The sequence below is a fragment of the Vanessa cardui genome, chromosome 16 (genome assembly GCF_905220365.1).
Source record: "Vanessa cardui chromosome 16, ilVanCard2.1, whole genome shotgun sequence".
Classification (NCBI taxonomy): Eukaryota; Metazoa; Arthropoda; class Insecta; order Lepidoptera; family Nymphalidae; genus Vanessa; species Vanessa cardui.
In genome coordinates, this window is record NC_061138.1 from 3,632,348 (window position 1) to 3,658,930 (window position 26,583).

The window sequence follows — 26,583 nt, forward strand, 5'->3', positions numbered from 1 at the left end:
ACACTTCGCGTCTTGTCAAAAATTTTTTTAGGAGCCGAAAAGTCCGTGTACTACCCTGGCCGTCACAATCACCGGACTTAAATCCCATCGAAAACTTATGGCAAGACCTAAAGGTTCGGGTTGGAACGGAAAATCACTCCAATAAGACAGAATTGTGGAATCATTTGCGAAAAGAATGGGAAAAATTGCCAAAAGACCGAATCTCACAGTTAATTGACTCAATGCCTCGTCGGTGCGCTGCAGTCATCGCTGCCAAGGGCATGGCAACAAAGTATTAAGTCATATAATTAAATAGAAAACATTTGTCCTTAATTCACCTTTGTTATTTTTGGTTTTTGATTTTTTATTTACATAATAACGTGTGACCCGATACGTTGAACAGTTATTAATAGAAATATTTTGAAAAAAAAAAGTTATTTGAGAATAATATCAATGTATATAAATCGTTATTTTTGAAAATAAGTAAATATCTGTTATAATAGGCTGTTTTTATTTATTGTACCTTCGTATTGCTGTGCAATATTTATAAAAAATAGGATGGCCCAAAACTTTTGCACGCTACTGTATATAAAAATAAGTATTTGTAACAAATAATAGTGATTACATAATCAATATATTATTATAGTGAGATGATAAGGTATAAATTTAAACTATTGGGTATTTAGTCCTAAATTTATATTTAATACCTGAATAAAAGTCGATTTGTATGTAAATGTATTCTTAGGAGACGTAGCTTGGACGTACACTGACATCGGTTTCGACTTTATAACTGTAACAAAATATTAAAATATATATTAGTTTTCGTCTGCGGTTCGACGACGTTTGAGGTGCTTGGCTTGTGAAGTAGTCTTATTATTATTTGATGCTATTGATAAGGGTATAAAATTAGTCTAACTGTTACATAAAGTATTATTTCACATGCTACGAATAACCTAAGTTAAATAATGCTTCAAGCGTAGGAAAGATTCTTTGGTATCTTTAATATTGAATCCAGTCAACTAGTTTAATGAGATAATTCTTTTAAAGACAAAAATACCAGTGCGCGGGTTTGTATACGAGTGTGACACGCTTGATTAGTCCGGAAGCGTCGGCAACTTCTATGCAGTTGCGGGGTCAGTGACCGCGCTTGTGTCTATACGCGTGCGTGCGTATGTGTGTGTGCGTGTGTGTGCGTGTGGGTGTGTGTGCGTGTATGTGTGTGTGCGTGCGTGTGTGTGTGCGTGTGTGTGCGAGTGGGTGTGCTTGCGTGTGTGTGTGTGTGCGTGTTTGTGTGCGTGCGTGTGTGTGTGCGTGTGTGCGTGTGTGTGTGTGTGTGTGTGTGTGTGTGTGTGTGTGTGTGTGTGTGCGTGAGAGTGTGCGCGCGTGTGTGTGTGCGTGTGTGTGTGCGTGCGTGTGTGCGTGCGTGTGTGTGTGTGTGTGCGTGCGTGAGAGTGTGCGTGCGTGTGTGTGTGCGTGTGTGTGTGCGTGCGTGTGTGCGTGCGTGTGTGTGTGTGTGCGTGCGTGCGTGAGTGCGTGCGGGCGTGCGTGAGTGCGTGCGTGTGTGCGTGCGTGTGTGTGTGTGTGGGGGGGGGGGGGCTTTTATCACTGACCGCGCGTGGGGTCGCGCGCGGCGGCGGCGACACGCGCGACGTCAGCAGCGACGGAGGGCAGAGCGGCGCGCAGTAGCTCGACGAGGGCGTCGCGCGCGGGGTCGTCGCTGGCCACGCCACGAGTCTTCAGCTCCTCGTTGTAGCGCTCCGCCTCCAGGTACCTGCGGGCCGACTTGCGTAAACCACTACCCATACAGACACGCATATCCTTTCCGCTAGGCGATACGAGTAAGAGTCGAGATGGCCCAGTGGTTAGAACGCGTGCATCTTAACCGATGATTGCGGGTTCAAATCAAGGCAAGCTGATTCATGTGCTTAATTTGTCTTTATAATTCATCTCGTGCTCAGCGGTGAAGGAAAACATCGTGAGGAAACCTGCATGCGACAAATTTCATAGAAATTCTGCCACATGTGTATTCCACCAACCCGCATTGGAACAGCGTGGTGGAATAAGTTCCAAACCTTCTCCTCAATGGGAGAGGAGGCCTTTAGCCCAGCAGTGGGAATTTACAGGCTGTTGTTGTTGTTGATACGAGTAAGCCTCTCGGAAATAGTAGTATGTTTTTTAGTTTCGATGTACCCAAATATGAGGCACGAGCAGATTAGGTATAATAATAGTGTCTACTATGTATTCAAAGGTCGTTTCGAAATGATTAGTATATAATTTCGAATATGATTTACAGATTTTTTACTCACCTCGCCTGTTGCAAGTAATACATGACAAGAATGTCTGACGTCTGCGGCTCGTTGCAATCCTTCAAATACTTTATGAACACCTCCTCTTCGAACGGTAATAACGTGACTTGTAAAACTTTTGACAGTTGACCGGTGTTGCGGCATCCTGTGCGAAATAGTAAATAAAATAAGTGTATTTTTTTTTGGCCTTTATTTATACCAAAAAGGTACAATATAAATGTTAATAAAATATTGATGACTCATTGTCACCCTTTACTTTGCCCTGACCCTTTAAGAGTTGATTTTAAGCATAAAAAAGTAATTCATGTCCTTCTTTGGAAATTCGGTTTAGTGGTTTGGCTGTGAAAAAGTAATAGATAAACAAACCAAAAGATAGAATTACTTTTGCATTAATTACGACAAGTCAAAGAAGAACAAATTAGTCAATTTGGTCAATTTTTGACGCATACAGCTGCATATAATTATAGTACATAATAATTGTTTTTAATCATAAATGTGTTACTGACCTTTATAGAAGAAATTAAGCAGATGCATTTTGTCATCAGCTGACGCAGCATTTTGGACGCACATCCTTATAACATCAAGAGCTTCGAACACCAAACCCCTCGCCAAGTAGAGGTCACAACACGACTGCCAATCGTCCAACTTATCGTGGTCATTGACAGCGTTTACTTCGCCATCTTTAATATTTTGTATGGGTGCGGGTTTCCTAACATGCAGGTATTGTAGAGCCGCTTGCGTCTTCTTCTGAGCGAGTAGTGAAGACAAAACGACGTGATGTTGCCAGTCGGATAACGTGTTGCCGGTTAGGCATTGCAGCTGATCCAGTGCGAACTGGAAATAATGGTAACACTAAGGGTATGTATACAGATAAAAAAGTTACTAATTTAAATTTACCAAAACTATGAAAAGTGTTGTGTGACTAAAATAAATACTAGTGGATTTGGATGGATAACAATTTTCTTTACTTTGTTAAAGGTTTTCATTTATTTTTTATTATAGAACCATAGTACCGCTTTCTAACCGGCTAGTAACGGTTCCACTCTATAATATTGAATCTTTGTTAAATCACAATGAGTATATATAGTAAATTGCAATTATGAATCCCCTTATTTTTCATCACATCTATGGCTAGAGCAGTTCAAAATGAGACCATAAACAATTTTCTATTTGCAGCTATCCCATAATGACTGGGACAAAATCGGCTTACGCTTTTAATATATAAGATAAATTGATTGATTGAATTCAAAGAGCACACTACACACCATTTTTCATATAAAGACTTCATAGAAAATATAATTATAAGTTAAGGCTTCCGTTAAGGATTGAAAGCTTATGTAATGAACAATATAATTAGTAATTCAGAGTTATTATAGTAGATTAATTATCCTCACGTCGAAGTCCCGATGGTCGAGATGCCAGAAGGCCTGCGTGGCTTTGATGGCGGTGTTGCTGAGACCGAACATGGTGGGGAACTGCATCAGGCGTCGAATCACAGCCTCGTATCTGTGGAAATTAAATTATATATGCTCAACAACATTAACAGTACATTTAAAGTAATCAATTGACACTGTACTAGCCACAAGTATCTACGTTCTAAGGACTTAGGACAGATAAATAGTTTTTTGGGTTTTTTCCGAGAAATTTCCAAAAGCATTTTGGAGTTTTCAGAGTAAGTGTTTAGTAGTACTTCAGAGCTTCTTTTTTTATGGTATAGGTTGACGGACGAGCATATGGGCCACCTGATGGTAAGTGGTCACCATCGCCCATAGACAATGACGCTGTAAGAAATATTAACTATTCCTTAAATCGTCAATGTGCCACTAACCTTGGGAACTAAGATGTTATGTCCATTTGCCTGTAGTTACACTGGCTCACTCACCCTTCAGACCGGAACACAACAATACTGAGTACTGTTATTTAACGGTAGAATTACAGATGAGTGGGTGGTACCCAGACGGGCTTGCACAAAGCCCTACCACCAAGTGAGCTAACATGTAAATCAGTTTTTAGCTGCCTATTACTTGTACGGTCGTATCGGATTTGCCGTCAATTGGATTATAAAGAATAAAGCACACTTGTGTCTGCTTCTAATGTCCTGCACAGTTAGCTTGCATTAAACACAAGCTGACTTGGGTGAAACCCAGGAAAATAAATTAAAAAAAAAAAGTATATTTTATATGTATACCTCATTTCATCGTACAACATGGAGTAGTCCAAGAGTAAGTACAGTAACAGCGAGTGTTTGTGTTCCTCGGCGATGTCGGGTAGCAGGTACAATCGCAACAGAGCGTACAGCGAGGGTGGGGGGTAGAGACCGCCGCACTCACTACCAGCTTTCACCCACATTCTACAAATATACACGTTAAAGATACTTTAAGTACATAACTTAAGGTTATAAGATGAGGGCTCCTTTCAATTTGAATCGAATCGAATCTATTATTATTATTATTTAATACTTTATTGCACACCCAATGAAAGGACAAATAAAGAGAGCAATTACAACAAAGACAAGAAAATAAGAGCGTGCAAAGGCGGTCTTTATTGCTAAAGAAATCTCTAACAGACAACCTTTGGTGAAAGGATTTGCAAAAGCAGAAACTGTGTATAGTCTATTCCAATGGGAAGAGGAGAAAAGGTAAATAAACAACTTTGACCTTGAATTGATATGTCATTTGCGTTCGACTAGTGAGGTCAAAATAATTGAATGAATGGGTAATTAATGCTAAAGAACGATATATATTTTTTTATTTTAAAAATAATTTTCCGTTTAAACAAAGTCAGGTCGTAATAAAAAACTTCAGAGAATTCCGAATATGCATCCGTGCACATGATACGAAAGATGAGAGACGAATGTCTTTCTTAACATTGTATTATTTTCAAAACTATAAAATTGCTATGCACAAAACTGTTCTACATTTCGAGATACGAGATTATTTTTAAGTAAAATAATTCTTTTAACATTTTTGGCAAAAATATTATTTTTATGTAAAAACTTTACTGTACAAAAATAACTTTTTTATCTATCGTTAGGTAACTTTTTACGTTTCTAATAAATAATTCATATTATATATTACAACCAATTAAATAAATATATTTAAAAAAATATATCTATAATTAATTTTAAAACTAAAATAATATATTTTTTATCTGTATAAATTCATTCGTCTACATTCGTTTAGCGAACATGCCTAGTTGAGGCCTCTATTTTTAATGTTCGTCATCGAGAAATGGCGTCTTGAATGTCGACAAAACTGTTTTCGTTACTTTGGAAGTGAAATTAAAGTGGATCTATGTAGTTTAGTGAAATATTGTTGTATTACAAATGAAGATATATTAATCAAGAACTGTTTGTAGTTAATCTTATAGTGGAATTATCAACAAAACACTTGTGATATTGAAAAATACGGTATGTTTTGAATGTCTCCTTTTGTCATTGGAATGGACTATAGGTTATATATATTTTACATTAGTACGAATATACTACGATACGAATCTACTAACTAAATCAATCTTCATTAAAACCAATAAACATATTATAGGACCTTGAAACATTATCAAAGTGTTTTAATAATCGGGATAAATATAAAAATGACCAAGACTATATTTGAAGCATACTCACTGATGGACCCTCTCGCCACCAAACTCATTCTCAATGAGTTGATCGATGTAGAGCAAGGTACACGATTTGTTGGCAGACTCGTCCTCAGACTTGTCTTGCAATCGGTGAAGTTTCACGCGACTGTAATAATAAAAGTAAAGTAAATGTAAATTTTCTACTGCTAGGCTAAGGCCTCCTCTTCCGTTAAGAGGATTGGAACATATTCCACCACGTTGTTCCAATGCGGGTTGGTGGAATGCACATGTTGCAGAATTTCGATGAAATTAGACACATGCAGGTTTCCTCACGATGTTTTCCTTCACCTCCGAGCACGAGATGAATTAACAAATTAACCTCATGTATGTAGTGGTGCTTGCCTGGGTTTTAACCCGCAATCATCGGTTAAGATGCACGCGTTTTAACCAAGGAGCCATCTCAACTCTTGTAATAATACGACGATTCAATAGTCAATTTTTTTTTATGGTAGGGTCAATACAAGCTTGTTTAGAATGCAACTATAATATTAATGATTATAGCACAAGACTTACCGTTTATTATATGTAGCCTGCAGTTGATGTGCGGGATAAGGCAAGGCGTTAAACGAGTGTAGTCGCTCAGGCAGCAAGCCTACCCGGACAAACCACTGAACTACTTGGAAGTACAACGACACAGTGCCTATACCTTTGTACTTCTCTTCCATTTCGCTAAGTGCTGAAAGAATTATACATATGTAAATTAAACCTCCTCTAACTCTTTCACTACTAGCAGCTAAGTATGCTCACACGTATCTGTTGTATTGCCTATCGTATTTTGTATATATGTATATTTACTTTTAAATTGTTAATGCACATGCAATGTTAGCCCACTATGTTTTCTCTTGTAAGTCTCTTTCAGTAGGGTTGCCTGGAAGAGATCACTACTTATAAGGCCGCCCTTTGCATACTTTTGTAGTGATTTTGATTTTAAGGTTTTTTTTTTCTTGTATTTTGTCTATTTTCTGTGTGCAATAAAGCTGTTTATTATTATTATTATATGTAAACTCTATATACTTAAGAATTATGCAGATTATTTGCAATATCACAGAATGAAATTCGTTTATTTTAAATATCTTAGAAACTTGTCTACTATTTTAGTTGATACATAGTATATCAACGAGGCTCAAGGTCATGTCTTTTTATTTTATCAGATTAATTGTATACCAGTGTTTACTTATAACTAATTTTTTAATATAATTTTATGCTAACTGTACCATAACTATATTTAGGATGAGATAAAATATACATATTGTTTTGGTAGTGTTATAGAATATTATACCGTCTGGCACGACGAGGTTGCAGCATTTCGTGAGAACTGCATCTAATAAGCCCGTGAGTTGAGTCAGCTGTTGGACGCAGTGCTCGAGACAGCGTACTACATTTCTGTTAAAAATAAAAAAAAATTATTATTTCATCAGTAAGATAACACATCATTAACTTTACAAAGGTTGACTTCTCCTTTTGAGTGCAGTATGCTCTCGTGCCAGGAGAAGTCACTCTTCCTTATCTCTCTCATGTATGTATGTGTGTGGATGTATGTATGTATGTGTGTGTGTGTGTGTGTGTGTGTGTGTGTGTATACGCGTGTGTGTGTGTGTGTGTGTGTGTGTGTGTGTATACGCGTGTGTGTGTGTGTGTGTGTGTGTGTGTGTGCGTGTGTGTGTGCGTGCGAGTGTGTGTGGTGATGTGAGTAGATATCCAATGAATTTACAAAAGGCTCTTAAGTAGTAGTTCTGTATCTTCATAATTTAGACTTTTGAGCCAGGCAGTTATTTTTGGCTTACAATCGCGCAAAGTTAAAGGGTATATTTGCAAAATTTTGTTGCATTTATTATACAAGTGTGAAGCAACATATTCAGAGTGTGAAAAAAGCAAACAGCATCGTTTACACGCCATGCCAATAGGTTATATATATGCCAATATATAAAATTAGAACTGTACTAGTTATTATGACTTATTCAGAGTAAATAACAGAAATCTGTCAATGTAAATAAAAGACAAATTAGTTATTTTAATAACTTTTTAACATTGGTCCTTCGAGCCGGGATATGGTAAAAGACGTCAGACAATTTATTTTTTATATGCAAAGTCTATTGTAATTATGTAAAAGGTGCGAAATAATACAAGACATTGCGACATGTTTTTTTTTAGATTATAATAAATAAGTTATTACTTTACCTATCTGGCGCAGTGGACGATGTAAACAAAGGCGCAGTGAGTTCCTTGGCATTTTCTTTTAATTCAATAGCACGTTTCCAACTCCAATCGACCTGTAACAGAAAAATATTATTAGATAAAGGTCAATCCACATTTACACATCCGTATTATTAAGGTAATATACTTACCAAAAAAGTTAGTGTACAGCCGACCCCGCTATGTGTGCCAGTGGCCCAATCGTGCGCACAGCGCTTTAAAAAGCGGGAAAGTCGAGCCTCTAATGCGACCGAGAGAAGAAATCGCCTTTGTTCCTCCTGTGAAAAAAGATCGTTAATTTTATTGTTATTCCATTTTATGAAAAGACAGATTGGAATTATTTACTATTATTATTGACATATAATAATGAACACAGATTGAATATAATACAACCTCTATACATAAACATAGACGTTTGTTTTTCAAATCTCATACATTTACAAATGCGTTCAGATCAGTTATATTGTGGACTAGTAATTGATTAATCATAGATATATGATTAAAATAAATAGTTCATCTAACGAACTATTTTCACTCAGTTATACTTTCAAAATTACATCACCAATTCATATCTGTAGCATAGATTATTTAGGTCTTGACTAATTTTAAATCAATTCAAGGTCACATCTGGTTATTTATCAATAGTGTTGCAATGGAGTAAGAGTGTGTGTGTGTGTGTGTGTGTGTGTGTGTGTGTGTGTGTGTGTGTGTGTGTGTGTGTGTGTGTGTGTGTATGTGTGCGTGTGTGTGTGTGTGTGTATGTGTGCGTGTGTGTGTGTGTGTGTGTGTGTCTGTGTGTGTGTGTCTGTGTGTGTGTGTGTGTGTGTGTGTGTGTGTGTGTGTGTGTGTGCGTGTGTGTGCGCACCGTGGTGGGGTGGTCGCGGGCGGGCGCGTAGAGCGGCGCGAGGCCGGCGGCGCGGCAGAGCTGCGCGAGCGGCGCGGGCGCCAGCAGGCACGCGGGGCCCGCCGCGCTCACGCCGCGCACCAGCTGCCGCTGCACGCCCACCGTGTGAAGCACGCACGACTCCGACGTGTTCAGCCACATGCAGTCTGGAACATTCGCACATAATACCTATTCAGGGCCGTATTTATAGGGCAACCGGGGCAACTGCCCTCGGGCCTCCACATGAGAGGGGGCCTCCACATGAGAGGGGGCCACAGTTTTCAGCAAGTTAACAAATACTGAGATATAGTCAAATTATAATAATGTTACTTTTTAATATTTTAAAAGTTACCGATACATATAAGAAACAATTCACAGCTTACTGATTGAAATAAAAAAAAAACTAATTAATTCATAATAATATAATTATTAGCGTGTTTGTGGCCCCGAGGCCTCCACACCTTTAAATCCGACTCTGTACCTATTATTAATTGATTGTCCTGTAAATGACCCTCGTCATGCATCTTCGGTTATACAGCATGTTACCTTAATTTATGCCATTCTCCAACAAATATTAAATTGTCAGTGGATTAAAAAAGCTTATTTATCATATGAAGTACATGATTTTATATACTGTATTATTGAATATTAATACTAAAAATTTGTTTTGAAAAGTTAAATGATAAATGTATCTCACCATACTGCAATGAATTAGGGTAGAAGTGTTCTTCAAGTCTTGTGGCGTGAGAGTACGGGGATACTGAGGTGGGGTCCAGCCGCAAGTCGAGAGTTAGGCAGGATCCACGGTTAACTTCAGGACATCGAGCTGTACTCATAAACGCATTGCTCTCGAGACGTTGAGTCGCTACAGAAAATAAGGTACAAATTTATACTTATATATTCATTTTTTCTCAACAAAGACATTTGCAAATCCATAATCAGTAATTTTATAAATTAAGTTTAAATACAATAATATTCTTTACTTGGTAAAATATGTCAATGCACTTTAAATGAATATAAAATAAGGTTAACGTACCTGGCATTTGGTCTTTGTACCACTGATCTAGATCAAATAATAACATTCCATGTTGTGTCCCTGCATTCTGGTTTTCGCCCCAACATTCCCAGACTAACTGACATAGATTTAACATAGCTGAAAAAAATATATTTTATATTTTAATATTGCTTTTAATTTTTTGCTTTCAACTCACTAATTTAAAAATAGAACTACTTTGTCTCAAATTGATTATCTATAGCATAACATTTTACAGGCTACAGCTTAACACAGGCTAGTAATAATATAACCAGTAAAAAACTAAAGTAGTTACTCACTATCTTCCCCTTCTTCTCCAAGAGTAGAACTAATAGAGTAAGTGTGGCAGGAAATACATCTGCCTCCAATGAATTCAGATATATCTTCAACAGCTGATAGTTCTATTTGGAAACGAATTGTAGCCATTGAAAATTCCTAATAGAAAAAAAAACTTTATGAAAACATAAATATTTATTTTGCAAAATAAAAATGCTTAGTAGATCAGCATCCAAATTTATCATACAAATTACTAGGGGTAGAGAAATATATAGAAAGTCATAGGATACCTAACACCCATATATATATATATATACAGTGTAAACTCCATGTAACGTCACTCGATTTAACGGCAAACTCTCTAAAGCGTCGAAATCAATAGGTTTTAGTTGGTTTAGCTTGTATTCTATACATTGATACACTCTACATAGCATCACACCCACTCTCAATAACGACAACAATTGAGAAATAAAAAGTACCTTTTAAGTTGCTAAAATTAGAAAAAACTGCGCATCTGTGTACGTTTTTTTGTCGCTTTATTATTCTAGCCCTCAATAAACTCTATTGTCGGCACTACGCATTAGGAACTTTCTTCATTTGTTTACAAATTGGGATTGCTTGCACGTGTAGACTGTGACCATGCTTAATAAGTAGGAGTCACGGATTGCAACGTTATCATATGTATTCTACGATTGATGAGGTGGAAACAGAACTTGAGTTTGAGCGACGACGACCTTCCATTAAATGAGTGGATTCAGCAGGTCATCATGGCAGGAAATACGGTAAATTTTCAAACCTACATCGAAGTAAACAACTGGCTGCTTACAACGGCTTCACTCACAGACATAGAAATTTTGGATTCAGTGAGAAAAACTGAGGTTCAAGAACAAAGAGATGAAGAAGATGAGACGGATGAGCTTGAGCCTCTACCGAGAGTTAAAGAAGTTCCGAAAGCAGCTAAATTATTGGAAAATTACTTTCTTTATATCAGATATAAATAAAATAATTAAAAATAGACAACAAAATTACTAATGCAGCAAAAGGCGTCACACAAAAATAACAGAGTATACACAATATCGTTCAAATAAGATATATATTTTTTGTACATAACTACTAACAATAGACTAAAATAAACTTTTTTTTCGAATTCTGATTTTTCTTCTCTTCATTTAACGACCACTTTCTATAACGCCATAAAATGCACAGTCCGTTCAGTGTCGTTATATAGAGTTTACACTGTATATATATATATTTTAAAAAATAATCTGATAATCTTGACTGAACAATTACCTGATAGAGGCCTTTTGTATCAGAAAGCATCCTCTTTCCCTGATAAGTTAAAGAATACATCACAGCCAAAGGAAATTCTTCTTCTTCAAACCTTTCCAAAACTGAAAAAACTACCCACAGATAACAAAATGCTCTTGGATCATCACATGGCTCCTGTAAAGAAAACAATAGGCACATTATTTATTAAAACAGTATAAATTGGACAAGCTGATGATACTGTAAAAGCAACCAACCAATAATTATGGATAAATTACCTGGAATCCAAAATGTGTAACTGGCAGGCATTCAACATTAACTTGAGAAGTAAACTCAAGTTCTAAATTTAAAATATTCCAAATTTGAAATGCTCCAAAATTAAATCCCACAGCCAAACTTCCTAATTGTGGTATATACTGTGCAACCGTCACTCTTATATGACTTTGCTTGGCTTTCATACGAACTGTTCCATCTGGGTTACGAAATATGAACTGGCCATCGAGGAAAGAGTCCTCATTCAATAGAATTGCTAAATGATCATCATTTTCAACAGCCAATTCTCTTTGACTCTCAATTTTATTTACTGCCTTAAAAGGCAGGAATATGAGATTGGCAACATTGTTCTCACCACGGACTAGCTGTTCATATCCTTGTGATAAGTCTTTTAATGCTGAAAAGTAAATTATTTACATGAAATAATTGTGCATATAAAGACTTTATACTTTATCTTGTGATATACATTTATTTTATGTTTTAACTGTGATCAGTCCTTTCCAAAGATAGTTAAAAGAAATGTGTGATTATTGCTAAAACCTTATATAATATATGAAATCAATAACATATCACACTTACATATACATATATAATAAAAAAAAATAGTAGTAATAAATCTCAGATATCATGTATCATATTTACCTTGTATCAAACTGGCTCTATTAAGATCGAATATAATTATTTCTCCTTTACGAGTGCCAGCCATAACCAATCCATTGAAACACATAAGTGGTCCATTTGGCAGACCATCACAAACTGCCAGTTCGGTTATAACAACATCAGTTTGTATACAGCGGAGCAGCTGAGAGCCGTTTATGTGAAAGACACAAATAAGACTTGTGGTATCATCACATTCTAGACTTATTATTAGTTGTTGAGAGTTATCTGTGAGTGGTGTTGGAATTTCGACAACACTTGTGACGGAGATACGGCTACTGTAAATATAATCAAAAATATTACAAACAAAATAAATAAAATAGTAGTCCTTAAATAAATACTCGTCCATTTGAAAGGATCACAGGTATATGACATAATACGGCAACTATAACATACCTTATTCCATTACCAAATGTCCGCGCCGCTATTTTCAAACCACTTCTTAAATCAACAACACAAAACTTGGGTCCAAGAGCAAGCCACGCATACTTAGTATCGCGGAGAATACCCCCCAAAGGCGTTTTATCTGTAAAATATGAAATCGTAAATGATTTTGTTTTCGTAAATCTTTCAGTAAACAATATCCAAACTACGAACCTAAAAAATCCTCAGTTGGTTGTAAAAAACTAAAAACAGCGGATGAAAGACTGGTTGTTTTAACAATAGAAAACACACTTTCTTGTAACTTTTGCATTATTCACACTTATTTGATCCTACTTTTACTAAAACGAAACGGCTTTTTTATAATCCTACAGGTTATGCGACATTATATTAGTTCTTTCATTATAGTTTCATTGTTATTATAAAAAGAAATATTTATAACTAAACTTAATTCTATTTTAAATAGGATAAAATAACGTATATTTTATATGAATTATTGTTATTTGATGTACAAGTTCGGTAAGCGCGGTGTAAATTTAATTTTGACCTAACACTTTGACGTTTGACAACTTTATGACTTTGACATTATTCGATGTTGTCTGAAATTTGTGGCATTAAATTCTTTAAAGAAGATTCCTCACTTTGAATGGCTATTGGCACTAATAAATATGTACTCAAAACTTGTAAATTAAATTAGTAATTTCTTAATTATTTTGGGGCATTGGTAAGATTCTTTAAAAAATAAGGAATCAGCCATTAATGTGTTGGTTTCTGTAGTCTTTTCCTTACAACATAATTGCTCTTGTATAAAGAGAACAGACACAGTTATCCTTGAAGAATAAAATATACATAACGGTCCCCGCCAGCTAGTGTTTTAGTTTTGGTTTGGGCTTCAACTTCAATAAATTATATTATACAAAAATGTGAATCACGGACAAGTCGACGACCAAAGCATATTCTACTTTGGTCAGAAAGGGCCAGAAAGCTTCAGTTAGTTGTGTAATAATTAAGAACAGATTTTTGAGCTTGAAAACAGAAGGCAGTCTCATAGATGCAAATTCAAAATATCTGTTCCACTTCTCTCGAAGTATGTAATAAAATGAAATATGTAAACCATTTAACATGCAAGTCCTAGTAGTTTTCATAGGTATAGGTACTGTGGTGGCAAACTTCATCTAAACCATATTTTATCTTTTTTTTCATTTCTTTCTTTTAAAGTTATAATTGTAATGGAGATTGCATCAAACCAGTTTTGATATGCTTTTTAATTCTAACTGAGGATTTAAATTGAAACCGATGCAATTTAAAAATGTCTATCTGACAGGTTTGAAATTTATTCATAGCTTGATTCAGCACATACAAACCGAAGGAACCTGTGCTCGATTTCGTCCTATTTTATAAGGTTTTATAATGTATTATGAAATAATTCCTATATAAAACAACGCTTCTTCTGAAACCGACATCGCAATACAGTGTAAGCTTACTCAATGCAAGCTTCATACGTATCACCGACAACAACCCAGTAGCCCTTCCAGTGACAAAACAGAGTCTTTAGTCCACCAATGAAGACGGTTAAAATATATTCTTTTTATGGCAACTTTGCAATGCGTGTCTTGTACGTAATATTAAATAATATTAATCTACATATTGGTAATTTGTATTGATCATGATCATTTTGTAAGACTTGAGTTTTTAATTAGTCATTTTATAGTGTTTGTTTCTTACAACTAACAGTAAAAAGGTAATTTAGAGCTCGTGTTATATTACTTACCTATTCATTAAAATTGTCATTTATTTATAGTGTATGAAAGTTTAGTTTTTTTTAATTTGTGTGGATATTGTAACGAAATAATATTCTATATAACAAATAATAGAAGTGTCTTTATTTAAAAAAGTAATTTTGATTTTTGAACTATTACAAATGTGCGTAAATATAATGTACATGTGTAAATGATTATCAATGGTATAAATATACAAAACTTTTATGCAAAATTTAGCGATAACAGATCATACATATTATATTATCTTATTTCTAATATGTACAAATTATAAAATGATTGTCGTATATGCCAATAAGTTAAATCGTTATACATTATAACGGAAATAAACTAAAATTAAGAAATAATTATTAATAAATAATACGTTTTCAATATTTATACAGTAAATAATGTTAATTCATATTTGTATATATTTAAGGGCTAAATAAACTTGGAATATGATAATATTAAAATAAAAAAAATGTCCTATGTATTAAAGTAGCAAATATTTTATATTTATTATATTATTGAGCAAAAACTATCGTTTATTATTGCGACTTACTTGTGTCACCGACACGTTAACTACGTTTCTATTCATTTCTTTCGCATGTGGACTTATTTTTATTTGTCCTTGAACAATGTTTAACATTGAAGTATATGGACTATCGAGTGACTGATTATTTTCAATATTGTTTTCATTTCTTTTGTATTTCGCTGATTCACTGCGTCCATTAACATTTTCATACACTGAATTCTTCATCGATACATATGAGGGTGGTGATTGAGCGTTATTTGACTCTTGACTCTTATGACCTGGGCTAAAACCATTTTGAGTGACGACAGGATTTGGTTTTGACGGATTAGGATTTTCATTTTCAACCGGTCCATCGATTGTGTTTGTACTTTCAAGCGAGCTATTACGTGTAACTTGGATACTATTTGATCTTGATGAATTTCCTACAGATTGAAGCGTTGACGTACTTCCTTTTGCATTCTCTAATTCTTTAGAAAATACTTCTTCGCTCTTTTGGAATCTTTGAACGTGAGAAGACAATGGCATTGAATTTTGTTGAAGTGATATGGCACTTAACGATCTACTTGGAGAATAGTTTGAAACTCTATCAATGTGTAAGGTATGTTTGTTTTCAGAATGAGATACAGTATTTTTATTTGTTGTTTCCATAGATCCGTATGCACTGTCTTTGTTTGAACTCTGAGATGAAGATTCATCCTTCACGCCATACCTGCGAACAACATTAGCAGGTGCAACCGGTTCTATATTTTGTACATCATAAGAGAGAGGATTTTTTTCAGTGGTTCGACTAACTCCTTCAATTATTTCTCCTGTTCTGGGATTAATGTGTTTTTCAGTATCAAAACGTAGAGTTACTCTGTGACTTTCGTCGATTGGATGGGGTCGTGATCGATCTTCTAATTCGACATCACTATCGTCATAAGGTGTGGGTTCTGGTTCGTTTTCTTCCTGTAAGAAAAATAATTTAACAATGAAATTTGAATCGTCGTTTCTAAATCTGTTTTTAAGCATACATCAGTGTAAATGATGTATTCAAGATTGAATATTTGACTATTATTCAGAACAGTATAATGAAACTAGTCATCGTGATCACTGACCTCTTCATCAGCTTCTTCTATCACACTGTTTTGAATCCATTCACGGATCCTCTGCTTCTTCTCATGGCGATCAACTACGGTTTCAATACCATTGTCCCTGAAATGTTTGAGTAATATGTTCTTTTCGTTTGGATCGCTGTGAAAACTATACATTGATGGACAAAGCTCATCAATATCCCCTCCAGCTGAAAGAAAAGTTTTCTTTATTTATTGTATATTGAACTTTTTATACACATGCTTCTGCTAATTTTCTAAAAATAATATAAATGTTACCAATGCGATCCGTATATCCTTTTGCCATCCATCGATCCTCAATATATCGCGATAGTTCAACAAAATTAGAAGCTCGTTTTTCAACTCTCGGCTCTACAAATTTCTTGAACATTTTTTGAGCTTTGGACGACACCATCTTCCATAGCTTAGGTTGCTTTTTTAGAGGATTGGCGCTATTATACCAATTGAAGTAGCTTAAAGGAAACATATATTTATTACTAATACCTATGAACATTACTCTGAATACAAAGGCACAAATCATGAAACACAAGCTTATGAAAACTATGTAGTTTTGCGTGGATTAAAATACGCATCAATAACACCTGTGTAGGTTTTAATTTTAATATCATCAAGCTTACCTTAAATATCTAGGATCGTCGAAGGCGGCTTTCTGCCAGGGCAAGCAACCCGTTAGGCAAATAAATATAACTACGCCAAATTGCCAAATATCGTGACTTATTAGTGCTCTGGAATTAAAAATAAACACGATGAGTAATGCGTTCTGCTTTGTTTAAGAATTTAATTTCGTCGATATTCTATAATGGCTAACGCTTATTTTACGTTTAATACAATTAAAAATGACGTTTAAAAGAAACTTTATTTTCATTTATGAATTTTTGTTTTAAAATTGTAGATAAATATATTACTTGTATGTGCTATCCATTGACAGTTTTAATACTTCTGGTGGCGAATAGGGTAACCATTCATTTCTTCTTCTAACTACTGATTGTGCTTTTCTCGTTTCTCCGAAATCACACAGTTTTATTCTAGAAAAGTCAGATTTAAATATAAGAATATTGTCCAATTTGACATCACGATGAACAAGATCTCTTTGATGTAAATGCTCCAAAGCTGCAGCTAATTGTTTTGCTACTCTTTTTGTATGGATTTCTCCGATCCCAGTATCTAGCATGTTTGATGTTAGGTCACCTGAAATAAAAAGTAATAGCCTATAGAATATATAACTTGGACATATCTTTCACACATCTTTGCCGTCAACACTATCAACAAAGCTATGTTATATAATTTCGATTTCAACGAAACATCCGTACCGTACTGGGCAAAGCCATGTACATTTATTTTACGTTTGGCCTTATTCCAATGAAGAGTAAATAGATATATGAGTGTGTTGAATTGATTGCCACAACAAAACTAAATTGCCTAACAATCCTTAATAGTTTAGATATAATAAAAGAAAATCTTACCTAAGGGTGCATATTCTTGACAAAAAACATAAAAACCAGCAGTCTCAAAGGCAACATCGAATGTAGTTACGATGTTTTTGTGTGCACTTAAATGTAAGCCGTAATGGAATTCTCTGTAAAAATCTCGTATAGATACATAAGGTTTTGGTAATGCCTTTAAAACGATTTCTGTATCAGATGCTCTGTGTTCTACTAGAAGTATCTTTCCAAACCATCCTTCACCAACTATTTGCAGTATATCAAATTCTTCGACCAAACAAACCTAGGAGAATAATGCAAATTTGTTCAGATTATATTAGTTACATTTATCTTAAGTATAATTTAAGCAAGAAGATTTGAATATTATCTTACTTTTTCCAATTCAAATTCCCTAATTTTATGTATTGAGCCAGTAAGAGCCCGCCTTGTACCACTATTCATCTTTTAGTTTTCATATGAGTCATTCTTTCTGAACTGAAAATAGAAGAAATTTTTTGTTAGTATTGACCTAGTGACCTCGAATCTGCCCCAATATTTCTAAAAGTATTGTTCCATAAGGATTTGAATAAAGATATTTAACGTCGTTCTCATTTCATAAGAAATCGTTGAGTGAATGATCTTGGCATTTTGCCAGATCATGATGTCTACTCCTGAACCAGACAGCTGTCCTGACGTCACAGTGACAACACTTATCGTTTATACCTCTTGAATGCTTGATTGCTTAAGTAAAATTGCTTTTGGCTTCATTTAAACTATAAATAATGACGATATGATAGTTGCATTCAAATTAGAAATAATCAAAATAGTAATATCGATAACGGCTATTGCGCTTAATCACTATCACAATTTTTCTTTAAATATTTCAATATCAATAAATATATATATGTAAGAGCGAGAAAGTAAATGTTAATTTAAAAAATCTTTTAATATTATTTATTAATGTAGGATCATTTTAATTACCCATGTATTTTGGATAAATCAATTATAGTAACTGCCATGTCTACGAAAGCTATGTCTATTACGTTAGAAATTAATTTAGAAGAAGATACTTAGGTATATACAAAACTTCAATAAAAAATGATATATGGCATACTGAATGTAATGATTGCTAATTAGGTCAAGATTACTTGTCTCCAGCATCCGGCACAAAAAATATCTTTTATAATAAAATAAATGAATCTGTTTGCGTATTTATTTTTTGATTCATAGATTATTATTATATTTTTTGATTAGACGATAAATTCGCTTTACGTCATATATTTCATACATACGTCTCAAGAAATATGTATTGTATATTTGTAAAATACGTTATATATATACATAAATTATTTTAAATTTCATTTACACATAATAATTACATTAAATAAAAGAAAACATTATATTATTTTTGTATTCTTTCTTTTATTATTAGAAAGAACAATTTTTTTTAATTGGAAGTATTTCAGGTTTATTTTTCAGCCACACTATTTTTTAATGACAGCATAGGGTATTCAAAGAATAAATGTCTATCGTTTCCATTTATTTTATATTTCTTTATCTATGGTAACATTTACTAATATAAAAAAGGAGTAATTGAAAACAAAAATATTATATAAAGTATTCGTCAATTACCAAAGACTAAAGCAAAAATGCCTGGTTAATGTTAAATTATTGTTTCACTTATGTTTGGAGTTCATCCAACACTATCACATATGTGTCACATTTCAGTAAAGGGGATAAATTATATCACAATATACTTTCACTCATTAGCACATCCACAATAGAATTCCGGTTAGAAACGTTTTGTTATATTTCTAGATTTGCGGGTAGGTCGACCGGCGCTTATGTTTCAACTGGCGGCTCACACGCAGCGACACCCGGCCGGTTATTTTCGTGCTACGTATACAAGTAAAAATCATTTTATAACTGAAACATAACGATCAACGACCTGATGATTTTTCGTCTTAATTCTGTAAAAATACAAGAGAAGAAGGAACTTTATATTCTTATACCCTTTTATGCTTCAAAACTTAGTTTACAACGTTTGACTGATAGCATATACGTTCAATAAAATCATTACACTTTTTTTTTAAATATAGAAGTGTGTTTACTACTTCATTAATGTTTATGAATAAGATTTAGACGTCACAATCGAATTGCATTAATTAAAAATGTTTTAATTTATATTTAGAATGAGCAAATTTCTAGACCTTAAATTGGCAACACGCCAATAATTCTAATTTCAATTAGACTTACTTAAGCGTTAATGGTGATTCTAATGAGTGAAATATTATAGAATATTTTATTATGAAGTCGAAATATTTAAAAACTGGCCTGTATCATACTACTGATTACAATTTATATTCGTTTAAAGTTTTTAACGTACCTATGTGATATAGAAAAATTGATTAAGTAATAGTTAATTACGAATAGGTACGAAACAGATACATCTATTAATTAATGATGAAGAAAACATATTATATAGATATTTCTAAATGGCGTAGTTTGATGAATATATTGACTAATTAACTGTATTTTACTTCCATATCATTTTTCCAAATTTCGTATTGCGACTAATAGTCCGATAAAAATGATTTTGACTATTGAGAATCACCAGGATGCATTAACAGAAGTTTTAAGTATTGTAAATTATTAAATGGTTTTTCTATTTCAAGTTTACGTCAAAGTTCAGTTTTATTGCAATTCCTTGAAATTGTATACTACTTTTAAAATAAATGTTTTCATATATTTTCAATTCAAATATCGTGTAAAAGAAGAGATATATGCTATCACAACCCTAAGGTTAGTAGTAGACTGCAGTTGCAATCATAATACAATATGTAATTAACATTTCATGTACATAACAAAATGGAATACTGTCTACACTCGTGATCTGTATCTGAGTTTTCTTTAGGGTTGAATTATACCCAAAGCTCATTAGGCCGTCGTCTGTATTATGTGCCTATCACAGGCGCACCTCTTCTTTATTTCTCTGTATACTCTGATTTGATCGAATAAATTTTGGGTACATAACCAAACGATTTGCCCAAATACAGAGTATATATTGCCAACATCAAATTTCCAGGCCTCTGCGATTTTTTAAATTATTAATAGAAAACTTAATAAACTCGCATTGGTTGACGGATGTCGCTAAATCTTATAATGAATCAAAATTAAAGTTACTTATTGTATCAAACAGAAAATAGTTTAATACGTATTATTGCTTTCTCAAAAGCATATTTATATATTGTTTCAAATATGTATGTCATCTTTATATCTCATGGTAATTTTTGTTTTCGTTTTAAATATCTATTTGTTTCATTCATAATAATTGTGCCTGTTATTAATAAAAATAAATGCTGTTTAGCAGTCACAGTCGAGCCGGCCCAGTATCTAAAACATGTATTTCTTAACTAAAGATCACGGATTTAAAATTTTGACTATTTGTAAACTCATTAATATTGTGTATCTTTCCCATTAAGGGTAGTACTATTGCACCACCAGCATGGTACTGGGATAATGAGGGAATTGTTAGAAGATTGAATTAGTAATGACAATTTAGTACCTATTCAGATGAAATAGTTCGATTTTTTTTAATTTCTAAATTTTCAGTATTACTTGTCAGGAGTAAGAAAATCTATACATATAATTAAATTGGAGTGTATATATATACTAGTTTGTGTATAGAGTGTGTCTGTGTATACTCGGTACATATACCAAAATAACATTTTTTATAATTTTTGTCGGTCTGTCTATCTGTTTTTCCCGACTAACCTTTGGAACGGCTGGACCGATTTTGAAGGGACTTTCACTGGCAGATAACTGATATAATAGGGAGTAACTTAGGCTACAATATTGTTTTTTTGTTAACTTCAAACGCGTACAAGATCGCGGGCACAGCGGGTATTACACAGTGTAAAAAATTGATTATATTGTCAGTTAAATTTTACTTGCTAAGAACACACAACACACAAGATGTATTTTGATGCTCGCCTGAGACTTTGAATTATAAAAAAAAGAATTTTAGCGCAATATTATTTTAAATAATTAATTTCAAAAGAGGTACATCGACGGAATTTTAATATCATATGGTTTAGCTATGTTTCATTTCTATATTTGATACATTTATTTCCATAAGAATTATTTACAGCAAGTAATATTAAAAAAAATTGCTAATAAGAAACGATACACACAAATAAAATTGTAAGTTGTGGATTATTATTAAATTACTTATTATATCTAATTACTTTTTTGTTCCATTTGCTGTCGAAACGCTTGGCCCTTGGAGTAGTGGTGCAACAAGCTTCATCAAAAGTATAACACCTCGCCTCATTGAATCCACTGGTGACAGGAGGGCTGGTTCGTTTTTTGCCCAGAGGATCGGAATTGCGATTCAACGGGGAAATGCTGCTAGCATTCTTGCCACCATTCCACGCGGTCAAGATTTATACAGTAACTAGTTTTAGTTCATATTTGTATATATTTAAGCATTTAATGTTGTTAATTCTTATGTTAATAAAAAAAATAAAAAAAACTTATTGATATGGGTGAAAATGATAATAAGGATATATATTAAATACCTACGTTTTCCATTATATAACAATAGCATAATTATGTCACAATTAATTTAGATACTTGGAAGTGACTAGTACCTATAGTACAGGCTCGGCCTAGTTTAGGTATTAGAGTAACGTGTACCTAATAATTAAAAAAATAAAGACTGAAATTATTGATTGTAACTATAAACAAATAAAATAATATTTGATACTATTCCTTACAACATTCCACGCGGGATTTATAAAGTAATTATTTTTAATTTTATCGTAATTGTATATATTTAATTACTTAATCTTAATAGCCCCTGTATGGATTATATATTTTTATCTATAACATTTACAGCTGTCGATTATTATGTCAGTTGTCGTGCTGTCACTGTCATTTATAAGTCTTTGTATGTTGACAGTTGAAATTTGTTTGTTGTGGTACTATTATTTTATGTTTTTAATGATAAGTTAAAACGTTTTAGCGAAATATTTGTCAAATTAAAAGATCTTCGTATCTTAGCCCTTCGGTAAGTTAATATTTAATCTATTAGTGGTGACCTTCGACTACTTTTAGGTTATTTATGTTCCAAAATGTTCCATAACATTTGTTGCTTCAAATACTGGTGTTTGCTTTTATATAATCCTAGATGTTTAAAGGCATATATTGTTGTAATGTTAAATATGATATTATCAGAATACAATATAATACCAATCTATCGTTACAGTGCGTAATATACGTAATTTTCTTTATTATAAGTATGGGGTAATTATTGTCAATTAAAATTATTGCCATAATACAAACAAAAATAATATATTATTTTAGTAAATCATCTTTCAGAGGTATATTGCTGTGTTAAGTATTTGTTGTGTTAAGTTGTCAACAAAATTAAAATAGTCAGCCACTGTACGTCATAGACTAATAATCCTTTTTTATTAATAGACTACATTTTACCAAAGTTACACCTTAAGTACCTTACACACTTAAAATAAAAAAATATTAATTAAGCATTATTGTTTTCCAGCAACTTCATGATTTCGATCTTGCTGTTTTCTATAAAAAATAATGATCAAAATATGTTATAAAGAAAATAAAATATGTGACAAATATATCCAAAATAATTGAATCTTTTTACAAGGTATTTATTAGTATCATATTCAGTTAGTATAGGAAATCATTATTAGTGATTTTATTATATACTAACAAAATGGTTTTGAGTTTTTCAGGCAAATTTGGATTTAATTAATTCAACCACATAACCCACTATGCATTTTGTTAGGCTTATATTATAATTCATTATGAAACACAAGGCTTAAATGAGTTTTAATTAAATTATAAAATTAATGTTCCTGAAATATTTTAATCTGTATGATCATTATCATTACTTTTCCATTATATCAGTATTGCTTCAATCTCTAAAGCCTATTTGAATTATGGAATTAGTAAAGACAAATGAACAACATTAACAATGAATTTATATCATGTATATAGGTAGGTAGGTATATTGTAGGTAAATTGGTATGTCATTTCGTCATTATTGGGACTCTGGAAATAAAATCAAAACAGATATTTAAGAAGTTAAATGTGTTGTATTATAAATTATGATATATGTAATACCTATTTAAGAACTAACCTTTATGTTGTCCTGCATATTATATCAGAAGAGTTTAGCAATTCCCATGTGCTTAGTAAATTTAAGTTTTGCTTTATTCTTCTTGTAGAATAATTTAAATTCAAATTAACCTTGAGTTGTGCACTCAAAAGAGTTTAACTTCAAATATTGACTGACTGTACATTGATCCGGACGTATTTAGCTTATGTAATTCATGATGACTATTTTCGAGTCTGAGGAGGAACATATATCAATTTAATCTGCGATGTGCTCCTAAATACCTTAGTTGTGCCAAAATATGCAATTTTGTTGCCAGATTTAAATTATTATGTTTCCTTTGCCTCTAATTACTAAATTTGTGTAATCTGTAACATTTTTATTTTTAAGACGAGAAGCGCCAGTGTTTGGAACGTGTGCATCTTAACCGATGATTGCATGTTCAAATCCAGGCAAGCACCACTGATTGTTCATGTGCTTAATTTATCTTAACAATTCATCTCATGCTCGGCAGTGAAGATTGGAACATTGTGGTGGAACATGTTCCAAACCTTCTCCTCAAAGAGAGAGGAGGCTTTAGCCCAACAGTGGGAAATTTACAGGCTGATGTTGTTGTTGTTGAGGAGCTCCTCATATTGGAATAAATCAGAGAGGATTGTTTCCTTAGTTTTATTTCATACCACCGAAGATGGTTAAAAATCGAAACTCGGACGCTCGTGATGACGATGACGATGACGATGTTTTTTAAAAACGGCCTCGGACATGCTGCTCCGTTATATATTATTTATTAATAAGTATATAGAGAATTTATTAAAGTTAAATATTTTATTATAAAATATAACGTGGTACAAAATGAATTTTCCCCTTAAGAAGCAAAGTTGTTAAAAATATTATCTCCGTGCAGAAATAGTGTACTGCTGCTTCAGATAACTTTATAAGTTGCACTTTGCATTTACTTCTTTGACGGCTGCAGTTTATCGCTCTGTGTAACAAGTTTTTCGTTTCATTTTACGTTAAAGTAGTTTAAATTGCATCCTGGTGTTAACAGACCTTGTTACTAAAGCAATAGTCGACCGCCCACAGTCAGCTCGGGTAACTCACCACGATATCGTAAAAACAAAAGCGAGCGTTAGGAAAAGAGGTATGTTTCAAACGACACGACAGTTTGTCGTTACACTTTTGTATGTTAAGTTCCAAAATTTATTTTTGATATCTGATTAATTGATAACGGGCTATAAGCGTGAATTGGAAAAAATATCACATTATTACAATGTAGGTAGTTACAATTTTTGTATTTAAGATCGTAAATGTAACTAACGTTTTCTTTTTCGATTCAGGTAATAAGTTAATAAACCTGTTACCTACTTTTAAATAAGGAAGGTTATAACGCATAGGCTATTCATGTAACTATCTCTAGAAGCGGATTTCTAAACATAACGTATGAAGCAGGCATGCATGTTCAAAATATGTCAATAATTACAACATGATACAAACAGCAATATTTGTTTGACAAACTTTTCTGTTTGACTCAAACCAATCCCTCATGATATTATATCGCAAATCAGTAATACTTAGTATTGTTAAGTTGTGTGTAATCAGTGTAATTACAGGTACAAGGGACATAATATCTCATTTTCCAAGGTTAGTGGCGCATTTGAGCATAAAATATCTTACAGCACCAATGTTTATAGGTAGCGGTAATTACTTACTATAAGATGGCCATTCCCCGCCATAACATGGACTGAAAAAAAATGAATTAGCTTTTATAGCAAATCCTATATACTTAGCTAAAAACTATTCAAAATTACTAGCATCATCATCAACTTGGTATAACATAAGTTTAGTTGTTGTTGAAGGATTAATACTAATAACGTATATTGAGTAAACAAGAGAAGAGTTGGGGTTCTGAATCCTCTTATAGGAGTACCTTGAAAGCTAATTCAAATGCGGTGTTGTAATGCCATGTTGATCATACTTTAGAGATTCGTTATTATATATAAAAGAAAATATAAACAAAATATCAAGAACTTTGAGTCGAGATGGCCCTGCACTGGTTAGAACGCGTGCATCTTAACTGATGATTGCGGGTTGTTGTTGGTATATCGAATGGCGCGGACATATTATATGAGGATTGAATCGCATTACGTGTCGATAATTACACGTCTACTTAAACTGTCGACAACTCGGCGATATACATCGCTAATGAAAATCGCTTTGACATTTGTATAATAGGCATTTTTTATGGTATAGGTTGGCGGAGGAGCATATGAGGCACCTAATAGTAGGGGACGCTCAAAGAAATATTAACTATTCCTTACATAGTCAATGCGCCATCAACTGCAGTTACACTGGCTCACTCATCCTTTAAACCGTAACACAACAACATAGAACTACTTTCTTGTTAAATGGTAAAAGATTATGGTCTTCTTATGAATGTCTACTAGCGGTCTTTAGTTAACCACTGAATTCTCTTTTTCTGTCTGTGCTGTAGTGTGAGGTCTGGATATTAGTGGCATTTTAAATTTTCTTAAAATAACACAAAATGTAAACTTAAAAAAAGTGTAACAAATGTAAGCAATGATTGGGAAGTCAGTTGCCCCTAAGATACGGGGTCTCCTCGTTTAGGAGTACAGGGCTTCTTTGCATGTATGATAAAATATTTGTGCACTTGAACTTTTTCATTCGGTCGTTTCGGAATAGTGTTCTCATCGAATTATGAGAGTG

At 33.4% G+C, this 26,583-nt stretch overlaps 3 protein-coding genes across 3 annotated transcripts in view; 1 reads left to right on the forward strand and 2 right to left on the reverse strand.

The window, feature by feature from the left end:
- Positions 1 to 13,442, reverse strand: part of LOC124536369 (serine/arginine repetitive matrix protein 2) — a 31,148-nt gene extending 17,706 nt beyond the window's left edge. The window contains exons 1-20 of the mRNA XM_047112899.1: positions 13,100 to 13,442; positions 12,899 to 13,028; positions 12,488 to 12,780; positions 11,851 to 12,242; positions 11,597 to 11,749; positions 10,330 to 10,465; positions 10,034 to 10,150; positions 9,695 to 9,862; positions 8,980 to 9,164; positions 8,267 to 8,392; positions 8,100 to 8,191; positions 7,201 to 7,304; positions 6,435 to 6,597; positions 5,908 to 6,027; positions 4,474 to 4,635; positions 3,680 to 3,791; positions 2,792 to 3,119; positions 2,286 to 2,430; positions 1,590 to 1,750; positions 687 to 769 (exon numbers count right to left, since the gene is read on the reverse strand). Of these exons, the coding sequence (XP_046968855.1) occupies positions 687 to 769; positions 1,590 to 1,750; positions 2,286 to 2,430; positions 2,792 to 3,119; positions 3,680 to 3,791; positions 4,474 to 4,635; positions 5,908 to 6,027; positions 6,435 to 6,597; positions 7,201 to 7,304; positions 8,100 to 8,191; positions 8,267 to 8,392; positions 8,980 to 9,164; positions 9,695 to 9,862; positions 10,034 to 10,150; positions 10,330 to 10,465; positions 11,597 to 11,749; positions 11,851 to 12,242; positions 12,488 to 12,780; positions 12,899 to 13,028; positions 13,100 to 13,196 (3,267 nt within the window). The 5' untranslated portion in view covers positions 13,197 to 13,442. The remainder of the gene's footprint in view (positions 1 to 686; positions 770 to 1,589; positions 1,751 to 2,285; positions 2,431 to 2,791; positions 3,120 to 3,679; positions 3,792 to 4,473; positions 4,636 to 5,907; positions 6,028 to 6,434; positions 6,598 to 7,200; positions 7,305 to 8,099; positions 8,192 to 8,266; positions 8,393 to 8,979; positions 9,165 to 9,694; positions 9,863 to 10,033; positions 10,151 to 10,329; positions 10,466 to 11,596; positions 11,750 to 11,850; positions 12,243 to 12,487; positions 12,781 to 12,898; positions 13,029 to 13,099) is intronic.
- A 1,323-nt stretch (positions 13,443 to 14,765) lies between these two features.
- On the reverse strand, positions 14,766 to 19,611 carry LOC124536489 (serine/threonine-protein kinase MARK2-like). The gene is made up of 8 exons (XM_047113043.1): positions 19,341 to 19,611; positions 18,102 to 18,203; positions 17,751 to 18,012; positions 17,193 to 17,475; positions 16,905 to 17,012; positions 16,546 to 16,739; positions 16,273 to 16,457; positions 14,766 to 16,123 (listed from the first exon to the last, which is right to left on the reverse strand). The coding sequence occupies exons 2-8, from the start codon at positions 18,168 to 18,170 to the stop codon at positions 15,179 to 15,181; spliced, it is 2,046 nt and encodes a 681-aa protein (XP_046968999.1). The 5' UTR covers positions 18,171 to 18,203; positions 19,341 to 19,611; the 3' UTR covers positions 14,766 to 15,178.
- Positions 19,612 to 22,759: 3,148 nt separating this feature from the next.
- Positions 22,760 to 26,583, forward strand: part of LOC124536178 (protein N-terminal asparagine amidohydrolase) — a 90,153-nt gene continuing 86,329 nt past the window's right edge. Inside the window, exon 1 of the mRNA XM_047112656.1 lies at positions 22,760 to 22,779. The gene's annotated coding sequence lies outside the window, so the exon portion shown is untranslated. The remainder of the gene's footprint in view (positions 22,780 to 26,583) is intronic.